The sequence below is a fragment of the Opisthocomus hoazin genome, chromosome 3 (assembly GCF_030867145.1).
Source record: "Opisthocomus hoazin isolate bOpiHoa1 chromosome 3, bOpiHoa1.hap1, whole genome shotgun sequence".
Lineage (NCBI taxonomy): Eukaryota > Metazoa > Chordata > Aves > Opisthocomiformes > Opisthocomidae > Opisthocomus > Opisthocomus hoazin.
The window spans coordinates 81,170,123-81,188,082 of record NC_134416.1 but is presented as its reverse complement, the minus strand read 5'-3'; the positions used below and the strand labels follow the sequence as shown (position 1 = coordinate 81,188,082).

General features: G+C 37.5%; 1 protein-coding gene across 1 annotated transcript in view; it reads left to right on the top strand.

Moving 5' to 3' along the window:
- Window positions 1-17,960, top strand: part of ABCA13 (ATP binding cassette subfamily A member 13) — a 228,576-nt gene that overhangs the window by 89,237 nt on the left and 121,379 nt on the right. Inside the window, 8 exon segments of the mRNA XM_075415298.1 lie at window positions 2,975-3,151; window positions 5,232-5,532; window positions 6,350-6,366; window positions 6,369-6,463; window positions 7,687-8,016; window positions 9,902-9,971; window positions 13,963-14,097; window positions 15,441-15,578. Of these exon segments, the coding sequence (XP_075271413.1) occupies window positions 2,975-3,151; window positions 5,232-5,532; window positions 6,350-6,366; window positions 6,369-6,463; window positions 7,687-8,016; window positions 9,902-9,971; window positions 13,963-14,097; window positions 15,441-15,578 (1,263 nt within the window).

Here is a 17,960-nt window from a genome sequence, read left to right as displayed (position 1 = left end):
TTATGAAACTAGAATTTCTTTATTTTAATGGAATACAGTCGATAAAATTAACATTGTATAAAAAGTGAAAATCAATATGGGCTGTAAATCACAACAGCATTTATGCCTTTGTGAAGCTGATCTGTCCAAAACGTCAGACTTCTGCATTTACAATTTGATTACACTTCTTTTTACACATTTCCTTTGTCATTTTACTTTTTGAGAAATGAATATGCCCTCTTATGTTGGTTTGTATATGTTTTTCTGTTCATTTTATTAGTCTGTAATCATGTGCAGCTGTTACTGGAAACCTCTGGTGTTTTTTTTTTAGTTTCATTACTGTCATACAGAGTCAGCTTTTTAGTTCTGTAATTATCTTTCTTGTATCCAATTAAAGTCTTAAATGTATCCATATATGTTATTGGTGTTACCACTCACAATCTGTTTATTTCTATCCAAAGCTTAAGTTTTCTAAAATCACCTAATCTATGTGATTATGTATTTTATCTTTTAACTAAAGCAAATATTCCTTTGGTTTATTATATCTGCACTCACATTAAGCTGACTTCTAATTATGCTCAAATCCAAGATGCCTGTCTTTGTATCTTCTTTTACTTCTACACAATGCTATAAAAATGGTGAACAGTCTTAGTGATGTAGTGCTCACCCTGCTACTCCTGACAGGAAGTGCCATGGACACAGAGTGGATTGATAGAGAATTCTTCCAACCTCTCTACAAAATTATGATGCTATAAGACCTTGCAAAGTTATTCAGTTTTTGAAACTGTTTTACAGGGTTACTGTGTCAGTTGTACTCGCCTGGAACAAAGTAAATGTTTAACTGATAGCAGAAAAGTTTGTGGCTTTCTTTTTAAACCCTTATTTTCTTTCTAAACTAGCTTTGTGTGGGCAAGGCAACTGTACTCCTCTACACTTGCTTTCCAACCCAGTAATTTGCAACAGTTTCCTGGGTGTAATTGATTTTATATAAGCCTTGTCCTGCTCGAGCTTGTGAGCTCCTTGCTGGGTGCAGCCCTTACAAACCTCTCAAGAGGCACTGGGAGGCAGTTGTGCTACAGGGTTTTCTTTTAGATTCTTGCTTACCAAGTGTCTCTCGCCTCCTTCTTCTGCGATTTCTTCCAGATGTGAAGTGTTTTTTTCACTAGCAAGGAATCTCCCTTACAGAGAGCTGTGTGTAACCTGGGAAGTAACAGCCAGAGTAAAAAAAAAACCAGGGAGCTTTCCTCCATGCTATTTCTCTGCTGCCCTCATTGTAATGAAATAGTTTTATGTGTATATAGAAAGTTGGAAACAAATAACTCTAACATCATCGCTGAAAACTGTGCCACCATGACAATCAGCTGATAACTAGAACCTTTCTCCTAATTTCTGACCTAAATTCATTCATTACTGGTTTATATCAATTTATTTTTCTTGCAATCTTTTACTTAAGTAGCACTTCTACTGAGTAGATTTGCATAAATCAGTTATTTCCTCCCAGTTACTTAATGATAGGTTAAACAAGCCAAGTGGAAGAGGAGGACTGAGTTACTATGTAACCTAGTATGAAGATAATAGTGAAAACAGGTTTGTCGGGGTTTTTTATTCATAATTGCTACACTTATAAATGGGAAAAATACAAGACAGGCAATTCTATAGATCTTAATTGTAAAACTTTCCTGTTGATTGTATCTGTTCATATATATGTGTTATTTCTACGCTAGAGTATAGAAGTCCTTGAACGTTGTGAAGGACAATATTTTGCTTCCAGAAACACTTAAGTATGCTGCAAACAAGCAGCAAATTAGTTGGTATTTCTTATGCTAAAATATTCAATAATTTAATTCATGACAGAAGTTTTTTTAGTTAACGATTGATTTCAAATTAAGATCTTTCAGAGATCAGCTGGTGAAGAGATCTCTGGTGATTGTTTTTTATGTGTGTATATATATATAGGGCTATATATAATTACACACGCAGATATATATATCTGTCTTCTGAGTTCTAGACTATCTGTTCCTCTACTCCTTCTCCTCGTGATTTTTATCCTTTCTCACTGATGGTAACATTTCTTCTCCAGACTACTCTGTACCTTTCTCCACTTACTTGCCTTCCCATTGTAATATTTCCTGTGCTGACGCTGAATAGCATCTATGCTTTGTCTGTCACCACTGTTGTCAAAGGAGATGACCTCCTACCCTTTTTATAGCCTGTATCCTCAAGTGAGTCTTGAAAAACTTAAGATGGAAACTTGTGTTAGATGTTTTGTAACATTGTTCATTACCTGAAAAAAACAGATGTTTCCATTAAATGCAGATGAAATAAGATTGTTTCTAGATCATGCTATCTCTCTGGTTATTCTCTCAAACATAAGGATATAGCACTATCTCTGCATTCTCTACCAATGCATAAAGATCTGAATTCCTCCAAAGGTTCAGTGTTTTTGAAAATCAGGCTTTGGATGAGATATGCATTCATTCTGGATTCACAGATAAGATCAAAGTCAAAATGGTGGGGTCGTAGGCTTTTTTCAGCTGCTTTTTTAAGAAAGGGCTATAGTCAAAATGCTTATGCCCTGTATAAGAAGATGCTTGAAATATTTGCAGTGTCAAAGATAGAACTGGCCAATACATTTCCAGATGAAAGAGATGGATCTCTGTTGTGATGTTCAAAGTACAGTAACTCGCTTGTATTTGCACAAGTAGTTATGGAAAGATAAGGAAAAGTTAAGTCCTACAGCTTCAAGCACATGGCGTCTTTCTACAACTTTCCTAGAATTCGTTACATTTTTGTTGCTCTGAAATTGAAGGAAAACATAGCTGATGACCTGTAAAAGCCACTGAAATATGAACTACACTTCCACAAGTTCACACTAAAATTCCTATGTTTTTAAAATTTCTTCCTTTTTTTCAACACATCTTACAGGATTTGCAAATGAGAACATACCTTTCTGTTCATTAAAACTTAAGAATTCCAATTTGTTTCCTCATTTTAGAAACTATGATGAACAAGATGCTTAACAGCTCTGCAGGTAAACAGATTGACCTGTTGTCACAGCTTGTAGTAAATATCTCTTCCTGCGTGTTACTGGACCGTTTCCAGCCTTTAGACTCTGTTGAGAAATTGGAGGAGAAAGCTCATCAACTCATGCAGCAAAATAATTTTTTGGCTAGTAAGTACCTTATTTAATATGTATATTGACAGAAAACATCAGACTTTGTAGTTGTCTGTGTTTGTTGGTAAGGTAGATTAAGCTTACACAGTTTCAAACTATGTATTAAAACGCATATAATACAGGAAAATTAAAGCACATTTACCTTAGAGGTATTCCCCAACATCTGAATGCTGTAATATATGCTGTAATGACTAATTATATCGTTATTTTAATCGTGGAATTGCCATATGAATCCTTGGAGTCTGTTATTTCTAACAAAATATTGAAAAGGATAGTCATAAATATTTAAAGTAGAATAAGAAGAGCTGAAAAATGTATCTTACTGAGGAAACTTGACTACTTATTATGACAAGATCATCTAGGTTACATCCTTTTGAATTTTAATTTTTATGCTCTTAGCTTTGCAAAAAGAAGGAAAGAAAGGGTTTTTTGGTAAGTTTTATTCTTGAACCCACACCTCAGAGAAATTAACTTGTTTATTCAGAATAAATAAATTCTGAAGCAAAGGTTGTATTCATTTCTCTGCGATACTGCTATCTGTCCTTTTCCATATTATATCCTTATTGCTGAGAATCAATTAATTGTACAAAAGAGCTTAAAAGACAAGAATGTTTTTTTTAGACATACTTTATCTGTTCTCGTAAAATGCTGTGAGTTGCATGTAGCCTTTCCCAAAAAGAGCCCCATTTAAGTCTATATAAAGTGTGCCACATTTTTTTTTACCCTGTTGTTTTGATTTTTGTTGTCTCCCTGGACTCCTGTAAGTACACAACAGAAGACATGTCACAGTAGCTCTAGAGAGTGAAACTACTCAGTCTGGAATCCCACGTTTGTTCTGTAACCTGCACAATACCCCCATTTGCAGAATGTGGAAATGACCACCCTACATCAATATGAAACCAACAGAGATAAGGAAAATTCTCAGGAGTACAACATAGGGAATGAAATTGTTTACCCCTTCAAGGGAAGAAACAGACAGATAGATCTTAGCCCTTAGAAAACTGAATTGTCAAGTTCTAGGTCCATTTTGCTTCCACTTATATACAGAAGGGTCATAGGCTAACATAAGCCAAGAAATTTCTTGGGAGTTTTTTCAGTACTGTGGCTGTATAATCTCTTCACATGCTTAAAAAGGAAAGATGGCATTTTAGAGGACCTGATGTGTTCAGCACGTCAATATTACATGCTCAGATATAGGCATACATTCCTTTCCATAGTAAGATATTAAACTACGGTGGATTTTCCCTTGCTTGCTTTGTCTGTAGTCTTCAAAACACTTCATAGCCTCACAAAATGTCTTAGGAAATTAAACATCTGCATAAATGGGAAAATGAAATTGGCCTGTTGAAAGAATCAGCTTTACAGCAGAGTAAATTGGTCTATATCATATTATCTCTGAGTGCTAGGCAGTAGGCAAGATGTCTCCCCTTTCCTAAGGAAACAAGGTCAACATTTCACATTCATCAAGAAGTCCTAAAATAGTCTGGGTCATCCAGAAAGGAAACACAAGAAATTTGATGTATTTGACTTCATCTTTCCAGCTACAGATTAAGCTTTCATCTCCTTTCTTCTTATACAGAGCTAGAGAAAATAAACTGTGAATTCAGCTGTGCTAAACAAGAAGTTTTGTAATTAAAAATCAGAGTAAATTTTAGTGGGTTGGTATTATCTGCTTTCTCAGTCACTTCCAGGGGTCTTTATCCTTTTGAGGGACAAATTTTACGGCAGCTGCTTTCACTGGAATAGAGATCAGTCCCCCAAAATGGTTAAATATGGATTCAAAGAGAATAAACAGAAATTCAAAAGAACATATCACAGAAGGTATCTTCTCAGATAAAACTGATTGTTGCAAACCCATTTATCATGTGAATAATTTCTTACATTTTGTATTCATGAAGGCAAAAAATGCAAGTGTCTATGAAACCTACCGTTCTTGGGTTGGGGGTCAGGAAACTTTAGAGGCCTTCACTGGCAGGAGAATGCATCCTACTATCATATGATAATTGGCCATGAGTTAGCTACATAAATAACAAATCATATAAGCTTGGGTATGAAGATCCTTTTCTTCTTGTGTCAGGTATCATCTTCAATGCACCAAAGAACAAGACGCAAGTTTCTAGCAATCTCCTTCCACAACACATTTCATATACAATTAGAACAAGTGTTCTCTACAGCATGAGAACGGATTTGATTAAAAACCCAGTGTGGAAATCCCATCCCCAGAAGTTGCCAGCTGATGGGTTTAAATACAACCACGTCTTTATTCCTCTTCAAGACATGATTGAAAGGGCAATTATTTCAGCACAGACTGGGACAGACACCTCAGAGCCAGCCATTCAGGTGCAAGCCATGCCTTACCCTTGTCATACCAGTGATCTGTAAGTAAACTTCCAGCTTTTTAATTCATTATTCTTAGATTAGTGCTAGAGGATATGGGAAGCTACTAGATCTTTGTAGTGGATGAATGTATATCTCAGCACAGGATTGAGCTAGTATGTCCAGTACCAGAACATTACAGCATAACAGATGTTAACAGCTGTGACCACAACACATTACGCAACTTCCGTCTGACAAATGACCCCTTAAGAGCTGTTTGCAGCTATACTGTGGAGTAGTCTGCTGGACAGAGACTGTGTCAACATGCTGTGCAACTAACTTTGGTTATGCTAAGAAACCCACTTTCCATCCCTAGTTTTCATATATAGAAACTGTAAGTTCGTCCCTGGTATGTGTTGAAATAAAGTGTAAGGCTGATGAAGCAAAAGAAACAGTGTAGGATTGTTCTCTGTAAAACCATCAAAACATCATGACTATTAGAATTTAAACTTAGTCAGTGGTAATAAATCTGTTTAGGTGGAGCAAAGGTTGACCAGCTCATGTTATTCTTTACTATCCAAATACATTGCCATAGACATGAATCTGAATTCTGTTTCACTTTGAACGGAGCACTGAAGAATGATTATATGAGTTATATTGTTGACAAATACTAATACAATAATATAGTACCAATGCATATATTTATTTTGTTACATAAAAAACCCAGTTCTAATCAGAAGAAGAGTAAGTCTTATTGCTCAAGTCAGACCTTATTTTGCATCTACTTTGAGAATAGTCCCGGTATTAACCTATTAATATTCTACTAAAATATATTTTGTATTTTGGAGTTAACGACTCTGCATATACATTCTTTCATAGATTCTTGAACAACATAGGGGTTTTTTCCCACTTATGATGATGTTAACATGGGTGGTTTCCATTGCTGGCATGGTTCGCAAGCTAGTTTATGAAAGAGAAATTCATCTTGAAGAGGTAAGAGGCAGATAAGTCTCTAAAAATAAAATTTATATATTAAAGTGTACTGAAATACAAAACTTAAACTTTGAGATACTCCTATGTACTCATAATCCAGCTGTCTTTGTTTTCACTTGTTTCCTGTGGGCAGGAAGTTCTAGTTCTAGCTGCCAACTCAGATTCACAACATTCTTTGAGCATCAGTCCTCCTAGTATGCAAATATTTCCTCTGAGACAAAAAGCAACAAGCAAAAGATTCATAAAAGTTGAAGCTGAAAAGTGTTATTTGGAAAAATTCCTTGTGATTAGAATGGTTTTTATTTTCCATGCTTTTTCATAGTTTTGCTATATGTGGTCTAAGAAGATAAAACTTCCTAAACCAAAATAAAAATTTCCTAAGTACTGAATAGTTATCAGAAATATAATGGAGGACAACACAGAAAAAATGAGATTAGTATCTGCTTATATTAACCGCTAGCCTTAGCAGATGTTAAGCATATGGAAGGTCAGGAGGTTTTATGATACATTTTCTGTATGGATAAATTTTTTTTTTAAGAATAATACTGGTCTTTCTACTGCTAGAGTAAGTTTTTTTTAATTTGGGAAATTATTTAATTTCTCTAAACTTTGTGTTGTGATATAGGTCTTACTTTTTTAATGCTTTAAAATATTAAATTAACTTAATAAATTTGATTTTGATTATCTTACGAAAAATGCTTTAGAAGTAGTATTTGCTTGTTTCTAAAAGCATTTTTTGAAAAAGAGGGGTGATACCTCGTACCTGGCTAAATTATTATGTGCACGCTAATACATAAAGTTTTACAAACATATCCATATGTTACTTTTAGTTCAGTAAGAGACTAGGAAAAAACATTTGTTTATACAGTGCTGTAGATATCCTCAGTACTTTCTAGAGTATAAAAAGGCAAACTCTTCACTGGAGGACCCAGTAATCTGACATCTGGTCCTGCAGCCCCATGCAAATGGGAGTTGTGCCTGAGCACTGCGATTCCTTGTGTCAGTGTGTGATAAGCTCAGAGGCAGCCCTGCTCAGAACCATGTTTGATCCAGGAGAGTGCAGCAGAAGGGATAGCACATGAAAAGTGAAAAGAAATGAGTAATCTAAGGGGAAGATGACATCCTTTGTTAGCAACATGTTTTGTTTAAAAAAAAAAAAAAAAAAGAGAGAAGCAGAAATTTTGTGTTCTAACTTTAACTCTCTTTTCTGTACTTTCTTGCAGTATATGAAGACAATGGGCGTACATCCAGCCGTTCATTTCTTTGCTTGGTTTCTGGAGAATACCATTGTGCTCACAATAAGCAGCTGTGCCCTGGCCATGATTTTAAAAGCAAGTGGTATCTTTGCTCATAGCAATGGCTTCCTCATCTTCCTTTTTCTCCTGGATTTTGGAGTTACGGTTATTACGTTAAGCTATTTTTTGGGAGCGTTTTTTAGCAGTGCTGATACAGCAGCTCTGTGTGCCAGCCTTGTTTATATGATCAGTTTTTTACCCTACGTAGTTTTGTTGGTCTTGCAGAACCAGTTGAGTTTCACCAACCAGATTATAATGGTAAATATTCTTTCCCTTTTCTAATTTTTCTCTATCAACTACGCTGTGGATTTTTGTAGTTTTGAAACTTTAGACTATAATTTACTTATTTTTTCCCAGGTTTCTGTTTGCTTTTGTGTTTCAACGGAAATCAGTTACATTGATAAATATCCAATTGAGAAAATGTTTGAAATGTAGAAAGGAATCAAAAATAAATTTTCAGGGAAATTTTAGTAAACCTACAGAAAATATAAGGAAGTTGCATTCCTCATGCTCATGAGTTGTCTTTATCTTTTGGCCTCAAAATATTTGTAATGTTACCATGCTTTCAAGCACACCGGCTGATGTGCTACTCCTGAAAGTCATTCTTTGTTTGGAGGAAAAATAGTGATTAATTCTCTGTTGATTATAATTGGGGATTAAATCAGAAATTTGTCTAGTGCTTATCTCTGTATACAGTCTGAGGTACCTATTTCTTTGGCATTGGTTCTTCCATGTCCTTTCCTGTTTTATGCATGCTATAGGCTGTCTCATGTCTGTGTTCTGTCATAACATGCTGTATCCCTGACTGCAACATCAAATATCACCATCATATAATGCAAACCATATTTCACACATTATGGCTCTTCTCTTTCAAAATAACTCACACACCAATTCAGCTCATTGAATAATTCGTACATTATTAAAAAAAAATGGTCATTTTTTCAATATCAGTTGGTCAGATAAAATATATTGGTTCTTTGCATACAAGTAAGCACAGATGTAAGACTGCAGAATTTGGACATAAATAGGCAGGGTGGAAATTTTGGGATTTTTTTGTTGTTGTAGTTTTTTTCCCCTCCTTTGAGCCACAGAGAGGGAAAAGTATGCATCAGGTAACTTGCACACTTTAAAATCAGCTATTTCAAAATAACTCTTCAGATATCCTGCACTTGCTGAAAATTAGAGGCAGTAGCATGTGAAAAAGGCAGTAATTTTTTAAGAGAGGGGAGAGGCCATCAAGTGAGATGGTGAAACCTGAGTAACGTAAGAGGCAGGGACTCAGCTGATGGGATCTAGCATGAAATTCTCTGTACAAAAATATAATCTGTACCACTAATGATTTCGAGTTTTTTTCTAAGTAGCCAGCCTATATCATACTTTTTTCTTCAGACAGCTGGCAGGATGTGTTCCTTTTGTATTAAATATTGCAAAAACTTTACTTAATTGCATTATTTTTAAACAGGAGATAAAATGAACTTCTATTTCAATTCACTTTCAAACTGCAGAACTTTATCACTGAGTAATACTTATTAATTTTAGTAATGCTTGGGTCTCCCAATCAGCCTTTACGAGCTTGTCAGTGTTTTGATCATCAGTCACACTTCTGTGTTATACTACGTCACTAACTTGCTTATTTTACATTTTGTACTTTCATGACACAGTGTGACTATGTTGCTGCTTGGAAGTCAAAAGTCATTTCCTTGCACAAGTCTCAGCATATAGCACCCAGTGTGCAGGTTCCTTCTGCCTCTGTCTCTTGAGTTCTGGTCTTACAAAAATGAGTAGGAACACTGCTCTTACTACGGAAAGTATACTCTTTTGTATGCTTTTACAGTGTTGTACATTGTATGTTTTCAGTATATGGTAGATTTATGGTGGTCCATAACTCGTTACAAATTTAAATAATGCTTTCTAATATTAAGAACTAGGTCAGTGGAGCTCTTTAAGGTGGAGCAAATACTGCTCTGGTATGTGGGGGAGTATTGTTAAAACATAAAAGGAAATAATGACCATTACCTGTGTGAAACAAAGGTCTATTTGTTTTGTGCTTGCTTTTAGTATCACAAGTTATTTTATTTCATGGAGCTTGTTAATGACAGGTTTTATTTGGTGCTCACATCCTGTTTCTCCTCTGGTGTTGTAGTGTCTTCTGTCTACAACCGCCTTTGGGCAAGGAGTATTTTTCATCACATTCTTTGAGGGCCAAGAAATAGGTAAGCTCTGCAGCTAGAAGAAAAACTTTGTAATTATCATTTCAAAAACTGCATTTGGAAAGGGTTTTTCACTTTGTTCTGAAAAAAATCTATAATCATCACTTAACAGGATAGATCATAACATGCAAAAAACATTTTTAATGCCCCTTGAAAACCAAGTGAAACTTGTACAACTTTCTAGCAGTAAATTGAACGGGGCTTAGCGTGATTCTATTTACAACACAGGTTGGAGGAAAATCTCCACATCCTGTTAGATGACAGAATGAGTGTGAAATTGTTCTAGAGATACAAACTCACGTTTTATATTTAGTGAAATTCAGTAGAGCTACCTATGACTGAGCATCTGACTGAATATTATTTTGCTCATTGAACGTGCTATTTCTCTCAGTCCATTGGAGGAAGCTTTGATAAGGTATTTAAGGCAGTTTCTTGGAAGTCCTCACTGATGTCAGTGGCAGCTCTAATGCTTGCTTTCTGGTGAGGATATCAACAGGGAGTTTTGTAACATCATGAAATGGTTGATGCTGGAAGGGCCCTCTGGAGGACGAGTCCACCACTGCTGCTCAAGTAGGGTCACCTAGAGCTGGTTGCTTGGGACCATGTCCAGACAGCTTTGGAATATCTCCAAGTCTGGAGACTCCACAGCCTTTCTGGGCAATCTGTGCTAATGCTCGGTCACTTTCACAGTGAAAACTTGTTTCCTGGTGTTCAGAGGGAACCTCCTGTGTTCCACTTGGTGCCCTTTGCCTCTTGTCCTGCTGCTGCGCACCACTGAGAAGAGCCTCGCCCTGTCTTCTTTGCACCCTTCTTTCATGTATTTATGCACATTCTTAAGCTCCCCCTTGAGTCTTTTCTTCTCCAGGCTAAACAGTCCTAGCTCTTTCAGCCTTTCATTGTAGGAGAGGTGCTCCAGTCCCATAATCATTTCTGTGGCCCCTTGCTGGACTCTCTGTAGTACCTCCATGCCTCTCTTGTACCAAGGAGCCCAGAACTGGATGCAGTACTCCAGGTGTGGCCTCACCGGTTCTGAATAAAGGGGAAGGATCACCTCCCTCTACACGCAGGCAATGCTTTGCCTAAGGAAGCCCAGGACATCATCAACTTTCTTCGTGGCAAGGGCACATTGCTGGCTCATGTTCAACATGGTGTCCACTAGGACCCCCAGGTCCTTTTCTGCAAAGCTCCCATACAACCGGATGCCATGTATTGGTACATGGGATTGTTCCTTAACAGGTGTAGGACTTCTCTCTTGTTAAACTTTATGAGGTTCCTGTCAGCCTGTTTCGCCAGCCTATTCAGGCCTCTCTGGGTGGCAGCATGACACTCTGGCATATCAGCCTCTCCTCCCAGTTTTGTGTCATCAGTAAGCTTGCTAAGTGTACCCTCTGCCCCATCCTGCAGGTCATTAATGGAGATGTTAAACAGGATCGGGCTCAGTATTGGCCCCTGGGGTACACTACCAGTTACTGGATTACAACTAGACTTCGTGCCACTGATCACAACACTCTGGGCCTGGCCATTCAGCCAGTTTGTAGTCCAGCTCACTGTTTACTTCTCCAGCCCATACTTCCTTAGCTTTCTCAGGAGGATCTTACATGAGACAGTATCAGAAGCCTTGCTGAAGTCCAGGTAGACAAGACCCACTGGTCTCCCCTCATCTACCAGGCCAGTCCTTTCATCGTAGAAGTTTAATCAAGTTCAAGCATGACTTCCTCTTGGAATCTGTGCTGACTACTCCTGCTGATATTCTTGTCCTTCATGTGCCTGGAAGTGATTTTCAGGATTAGCTGATCCATCATCTTTTCAGGGATCAAGACAAGGCTGACTGGCCTATAGTTCCTTGGATCCTCATTCTTGAAGATAAAAGTGATATTTGCTTTCTTCCAGTTTTTGGGCACTTCTCCCAATTACCATGGTCGATCAAAGACTATGTGAGAGTCTTTGATCAAAGACTGTGTAAGAGTCTATGAGACAGTGGCCTTGCAATGACATCTGCCAGCTCCCTCAGTGCTTGTGAGTGCATCCCATCAGGGCCCATGGACTTATGTACGTGCATTTAGAAAAAGTATTTCCGGACCTGATCGTCTTCCACCAAAGGTACATCATTCTTGCTCCAGACTTTTCACTTGGTCTTTGCTACCTGCAATTTCTGAAGACCAGACCTGCATGTAAAGACTGAGGCAAAGGTGGTATTCAGTACCTGAACCTTTTCCACATCCTGTGTAACCAGGTCCTCTGTCTCATTGGGCTCACGTTTTCCCTAGTCTTCCTTTTGTCACCTGTGTGCTTAGAGAAGCCCTTCTCATTGTCTTTGACATCCCTGGCCAGATTCAATTCCATTTAGGCTTTAGCTTTCGCAGTTCCACCATTTCTGTATTCCTCACAGGTTATCCATCCTTGCTTCCACCCCCTGTATGCTTCCTTTTCATGTTCGAGTTTGGCCAGGAGCTCATTGTTCTTCCATGCGGGTCTCCTCATTTTCACCTGGCTTCCTATTCATTGGGTTGGACTACTCTTGAGCTTGGTAGACATGTCTGGGTTTGCACATGCACTAGTACAGAACACAATGGAGGTTTATAAAAACAATAGCATACAGAAAAGAACATTGTTATTCACTTTCAACACAATGCAAGAATGAATATTTAACTGTTATACGTTGGAAAGTAAGAAAAAAATTACCTTTACTTTGTATTTTGTGTGTTTTTCCTATGTGACCCTGTTCCTGCTCAGCCTGGGTAGCAGCTTGCCTCTGCAAGCTTGGAGGCAGCTGGTGAAATCCCCACTGAGCTACTGTGCAGGTCCAGAAATCATGAGAAAACCCTAATATGTTTAAATATTAGGAAGACGAAAATGTTTGGAAACTGCCTAAATCTTCTAACAGGTTGCTACATGTTTTAACTTGGTGATCCCTACTATACCCAAACTATGAGCTGCCTGTATTGGTGCTGAAGTTTTAGAAAAGTAAGAAGTGAGTGCCTAGGTCCTTGATTGATAAATGTCTGCAAAGGATATGCATTTATGAATCTAAATATATAAAGGGATGTAATCCCTTTTTTGTCTACTACAGCAAGATCGATATTGATGACAGTGGATGTTTCAAGCCACTAGGCATTGAAAAGGTATCATAATGACACAAAGGTTGGTAAGAGTGGACGAGACAGCTGCAGAAAATATTACTTAAATTTCCCACCTGACGCTTCATCAAAATGACTTATCTTTACTGAAGAAGGGCAAGATGTGCTTTGTGGAAAAACTGCTTTTCTTGACAATCTTAGAAAAAGAATTGTAGAAACAATATAATGACCCATTCTACTGCACACAAAACATTACAGAAAAAAATGAAATACTTTTTGTAAAGCTACAATTTGGTTACTTTTGTTTCCTATTTAACAATATGGTAGCTTTCTGTAGTATTACTGTTTTGCACCTTCTTTCTTTCTTTCATGTCTTCTGCAATTTAGTAATTTTATGAAGCAATTATCTAGTGAGTTTGTTGTTCCAGTTTACCTCTGAATACAGTCCATGCACACAAAAACTTGCTTCTTTGTTAGAATTCACAGATTTGAGTTTTTAGATTTAGCATTACAGAAATTACATTAAACTTTTTGTAGCTCATTTCTTTATAATATCGGCAGAACGGCATAAAGCCTGATGCTTTGAAGAGGTCAGAGCCCCATTTTTTCAGAGTCGTAGTTCTTTTTCTTTTGCCAAATTAAGGGCCAGTTAAAACTTCATAAATAGCCCTTTATACAACAGCTTCTCTACCTTTTCCCAGAAGCAGTCACCTGCTGTTCTAAACAGAGACTTGTAGAGGCACAGCAATTCATTTCTGCTCATTAAAATTACTGTTATTAACTACAGTCTATTTTCTGTCAGTGCTTAAATACCCAGAAGTGTGTGGTGTTGATATGTTTGTGATCTTTAATGCTGTACTGATTTAGCTTTGACCTTTTAAAATCATTATTACTACAATTATTACTATTACTACCAGGAATTCAGTGGAATAATGTGCACCAGTCAATGGCACAAGGAGGATACATGACCTTTGGATGGATGTGTTGGATGATGTTCTTTGACTCTATTTTATATCTTATAGGTGGCTGGTATTTCAGCAATATTATTCCTGGTAAGATCATGGAGTTGTTCTTATTTCATGTTTTTGAAGAAGCTGTTGAATAGAGGGGATAGATTTGGCTTTCCTCATTGTATGCAAATAAACGAAAAATATAGCTTTTTCTCAGATGAGATTTTGATTTGCAGAACTGTCTGATTGCCTTTAGGGACTGGTTAAGAAAGTCTTCCTATGTATACAAATATTGAGTAGCGCCAACAACATGGACTAGAATTTGTGGCCAGGCATGAAATATCTTTTGTTTGCTTACGAGGAGGACTAATATTTGAAGGACTTCAGAATTTGTTGGTACTTCAGAGTAATAGAGCTCTGTCTAGTAGCAAATCTTCCTGTGATAATGATGAATCTTCTGAGGTAGTACTTGGACCGAAACCCATGAATGACAACACATTGTCAGATCACAAAGAGTTTAATTGGCCTGGTAACTGTATCTTGCTTCTGGTCAGTCCACAGTCCAATGCACAATCTAACTTTCAAGTTTACTTTCAGAAAGTAGTGGGTTTTTTTTTTCATTAACCAAGTTTTATGATATTGTTGAGTTGGTTGATGCACTGTTAATTGTAGCCTAACGCCTCACTAGCTTTTTGTAATTTATCTTTCCTCTGATTTGCATGTCACCTGTTCTTCCAGCTACTCTGTATTTGTTTTAACAGTATAAAAAGAAAACATGAATTTTGCCGTGAGAGATAGGTGTTTGCAATTGAATTTTACAAATTTTAGCTTAAATTGACACTTGCCCTTCATTGTCAATGAAGTGCAACTCCAAACATGCAGAGAGTGTATTTTGTTATTGGTAAGTGAAACCTGGAAAGCTCCGTCAAAGCCAAAGTTTAGATTGTGTGTAGGAACACAATTTTTTCCCTTTCTGTTTGTGTGCTACGATGAATGTTTCTTATGCTGTCTGATTTATTTAAATTGAGCAGATAGTAATGGAAGAATAATCTTTAATGATTGGTGGAATGGATTATTGTTATAATCAAAAATAAGACTGTTTGCCTTGGCAGACTATTTCATGCACTTTCTTTCCTCTAGGTTATGAGGTTATGTTAGGCTGTGGCTACATATTGTTAAGTCTATGATTCTGTTACACTTTAAAGCTGATTTGGAGATAGGGTAAAGCATAGTATCACCAAGGACTGGTTTTTTTATGTCAGGGCCTAGTGTTATGACCGAATGACTTTTTTGCTCTTTATGAAGGTTTAAGTACAGCTAAGAGTTTGAGCTAATTAACTGGTCTAAACAGCTCTTCATAAGAAATTATAGGATGTTAGTAGTCTACTAACAAATATGAAATGACTATAAATTATGCAACAGTTTCTTTCTTAATTATCATCTAGGAAAATATGGATTAAAGAATGGATGGTACTTTCCCTTTACTGTTTCCTACTGGAAGAACCTGTATGGTACAGAGAGGAGGAAGAGAGATTGTCTGAATTCTAATATGTTTTACTTCAATGAAAATTTCCAAGAAAAAGGTTTGTAGTCATAATAGAATTTTAATAACAATGCTTTTCTGAATGATGTGCTAATTTTGATCAATCAGCTTTTATCATTGCTTGTTCCTATATTATATGTTTAGATCTTGTCCCTTTCTCTCCCCCATTTTATAGTGCATACTATGAACATTACATACTAATCGTTAATTGTGCTGTCACCTGTAATGCTTGAATTGTTCAAGTAAAAGTATTAAACACAAATATTTAAAACAAACTTTAAAAAATGTAAAAGAAGTATCGCTTGGGTTCATCCTGTCCCTGTGTATATCTTTTGTGCTTTGTTAACATCTTCTAAAGCTGCTTGAGCCCTTTCAAACTCTTACTGAATGTGGAAAGTATTATGCTTTATTAACCTTGTTTGTTTTTTTTTCCCCTGTGGTTTGATTTTCTTTCTCCTCCTCCTCTGCTGTTTTTATTTACTTCTTGTTTTAGTGGAAGAATTAAGTTTGTTCATTTCTTTCCCTTCTATTTCTTACTTTCCTCTTCTGTAATCGTTGTTCTTTCTGTCTCTGCTTCTTAGCCTTTTGTTTAAAAAGATACTGTTATTGTAACTAATTCTTACTCTGCCTCCAGATACTTTTACTGTTCTTCTATTTCTTTGTTCACTTGCTTAATCTCTTTAAGGACTTTCTCACATTTCATTTATGTTTGTGAATGAAATGAGCAAGTCATCCTCACCTGCATTCCCTCCTGGGCCTTAGAACAACATGATGGGTTGTTGTGGTTTTTTGGAAGTTACAGTAGCTTGGAAATGATCCAGTCATCTGTAGCATAGGTGAAGAAGCTGAACAACTCAGCAGTTCTATGTATTGGTGTTTCCTAGAGCAGGGCAAGCTTCAAAATATCTTGAAGTTCATTTAAACATTTGTGGGAGAACTATCAGTATGAATTTTGTCTGGTTTTCTGCATTTCGAACAATTCCATTTTATTGAAATAATTGTCTTTGGTCCTTAAAATTAATTTCTTCAGTGTTTCCACTTGAGTTCTTCACATCCTCTGTGGAAGGCGAACAAAAAATCTCTCCTCTGCCTGAAAAATTACTAGCATGGTCTCTGGCTCAAGCCATCCAAGCGATTGCCTACAGCTGTGGATCTGTTCATCCCGCTTCTCCTCTGCTGAAACTGATGCATGTCACGTGCTTAGCAGCAAATTGCCTGTGTGTGAACTCTAACACTGCCATGCATGCAAAGGAACTTGCTGTCTTTCATAAGAGCTGGGTGTCATTGTACTGATAATGGGATAAATGCATTCATGGGTAATTTGCTTGGAACTGCAAAGTGACTTGCTCCTGGGTGATTTCTGCGTTTGTTCCGTATAGGCCAAATAAGGGTTGGTGTGGTGGGGGTGGAAATCACTTTGGAAATCATAGAATTGCAGAATAGTTTGGATTGGAAGGGACCTTTAGAGGTCATCTAGTCCAATCCCTCTGTAGTGAGCAGGGATGTCTTTAACTAGAACAGGCTTGTCAGAGCCCCGTCCAACCTGACCTTGAGTGTTTCCAGGAATGGGGCCTCCATTACTTCTCTGGGCAACCCGTTCCAGTTTCCCTGTTTCTAGTCTAAATCTACCCTCCCTTAGTTTGAAACCATTTTCCCTTTTCCTGTCACAACAGGCCTTGCTGAAAAATCTGTCCCCATCTTTCTTAAAAGCCCACTTTAACCACTGAAAGGCTGCAATAAGGTTTCGCTGGAGTCTTCTCTTCTCCAGGCTGAACAACCCCAGCTCTCTCAGCCTGTTTTCACAGGAGAGGTGTTCCATCCCTCCAATCATTTTTGTGGCCCTCCTCTGGACCTGCTCCAACAGCTCCATGTCTTTCTTGTGCTGAGGGCTCCAGAGCTGGCCGCAGCAGTCCAGATGAGGTCTGAGCAGAGCAGAGGGGCAAAATCACATCCCTCGACCTGCTGGCCACAAAATCAGAGGTGTGTCAGTGAAGGGCTGGTGTGTAGGTCCTACAAGCTGAAACTACAACTGGAGTAGGGCTGGCAGAGACCTGGGTGCTGAATACCTACTTGGAACTTCTTTTAGGAGAAGTCCTAGGGTGATCAGTTTACTGCTTGCGAGAAATTTGGACCTCTTCCCCTTAATTTTACCTGAGATACGTTGTGTGAAGCTCACTCTGTACTATAAGGTTTTTGTTCAGTTCCAGGATGTACTTGCAAATTTAGGAAGCAGTGGAAAGGACATGAATTGTGTTTCGTGGTTTTAGTCTCCAGACCAAAAGACAGAGAAACTAACTGGAATAGAGGTTCTTGGGTAGAAAGACCTCAGAAATGTCATAGCTGCTGGTAGTGTCTTGCTGGAAGGTAACCTCAAGGTTCTGACAAAAGTTCATAGAATCATAGAATAGAATCACAGAATCAT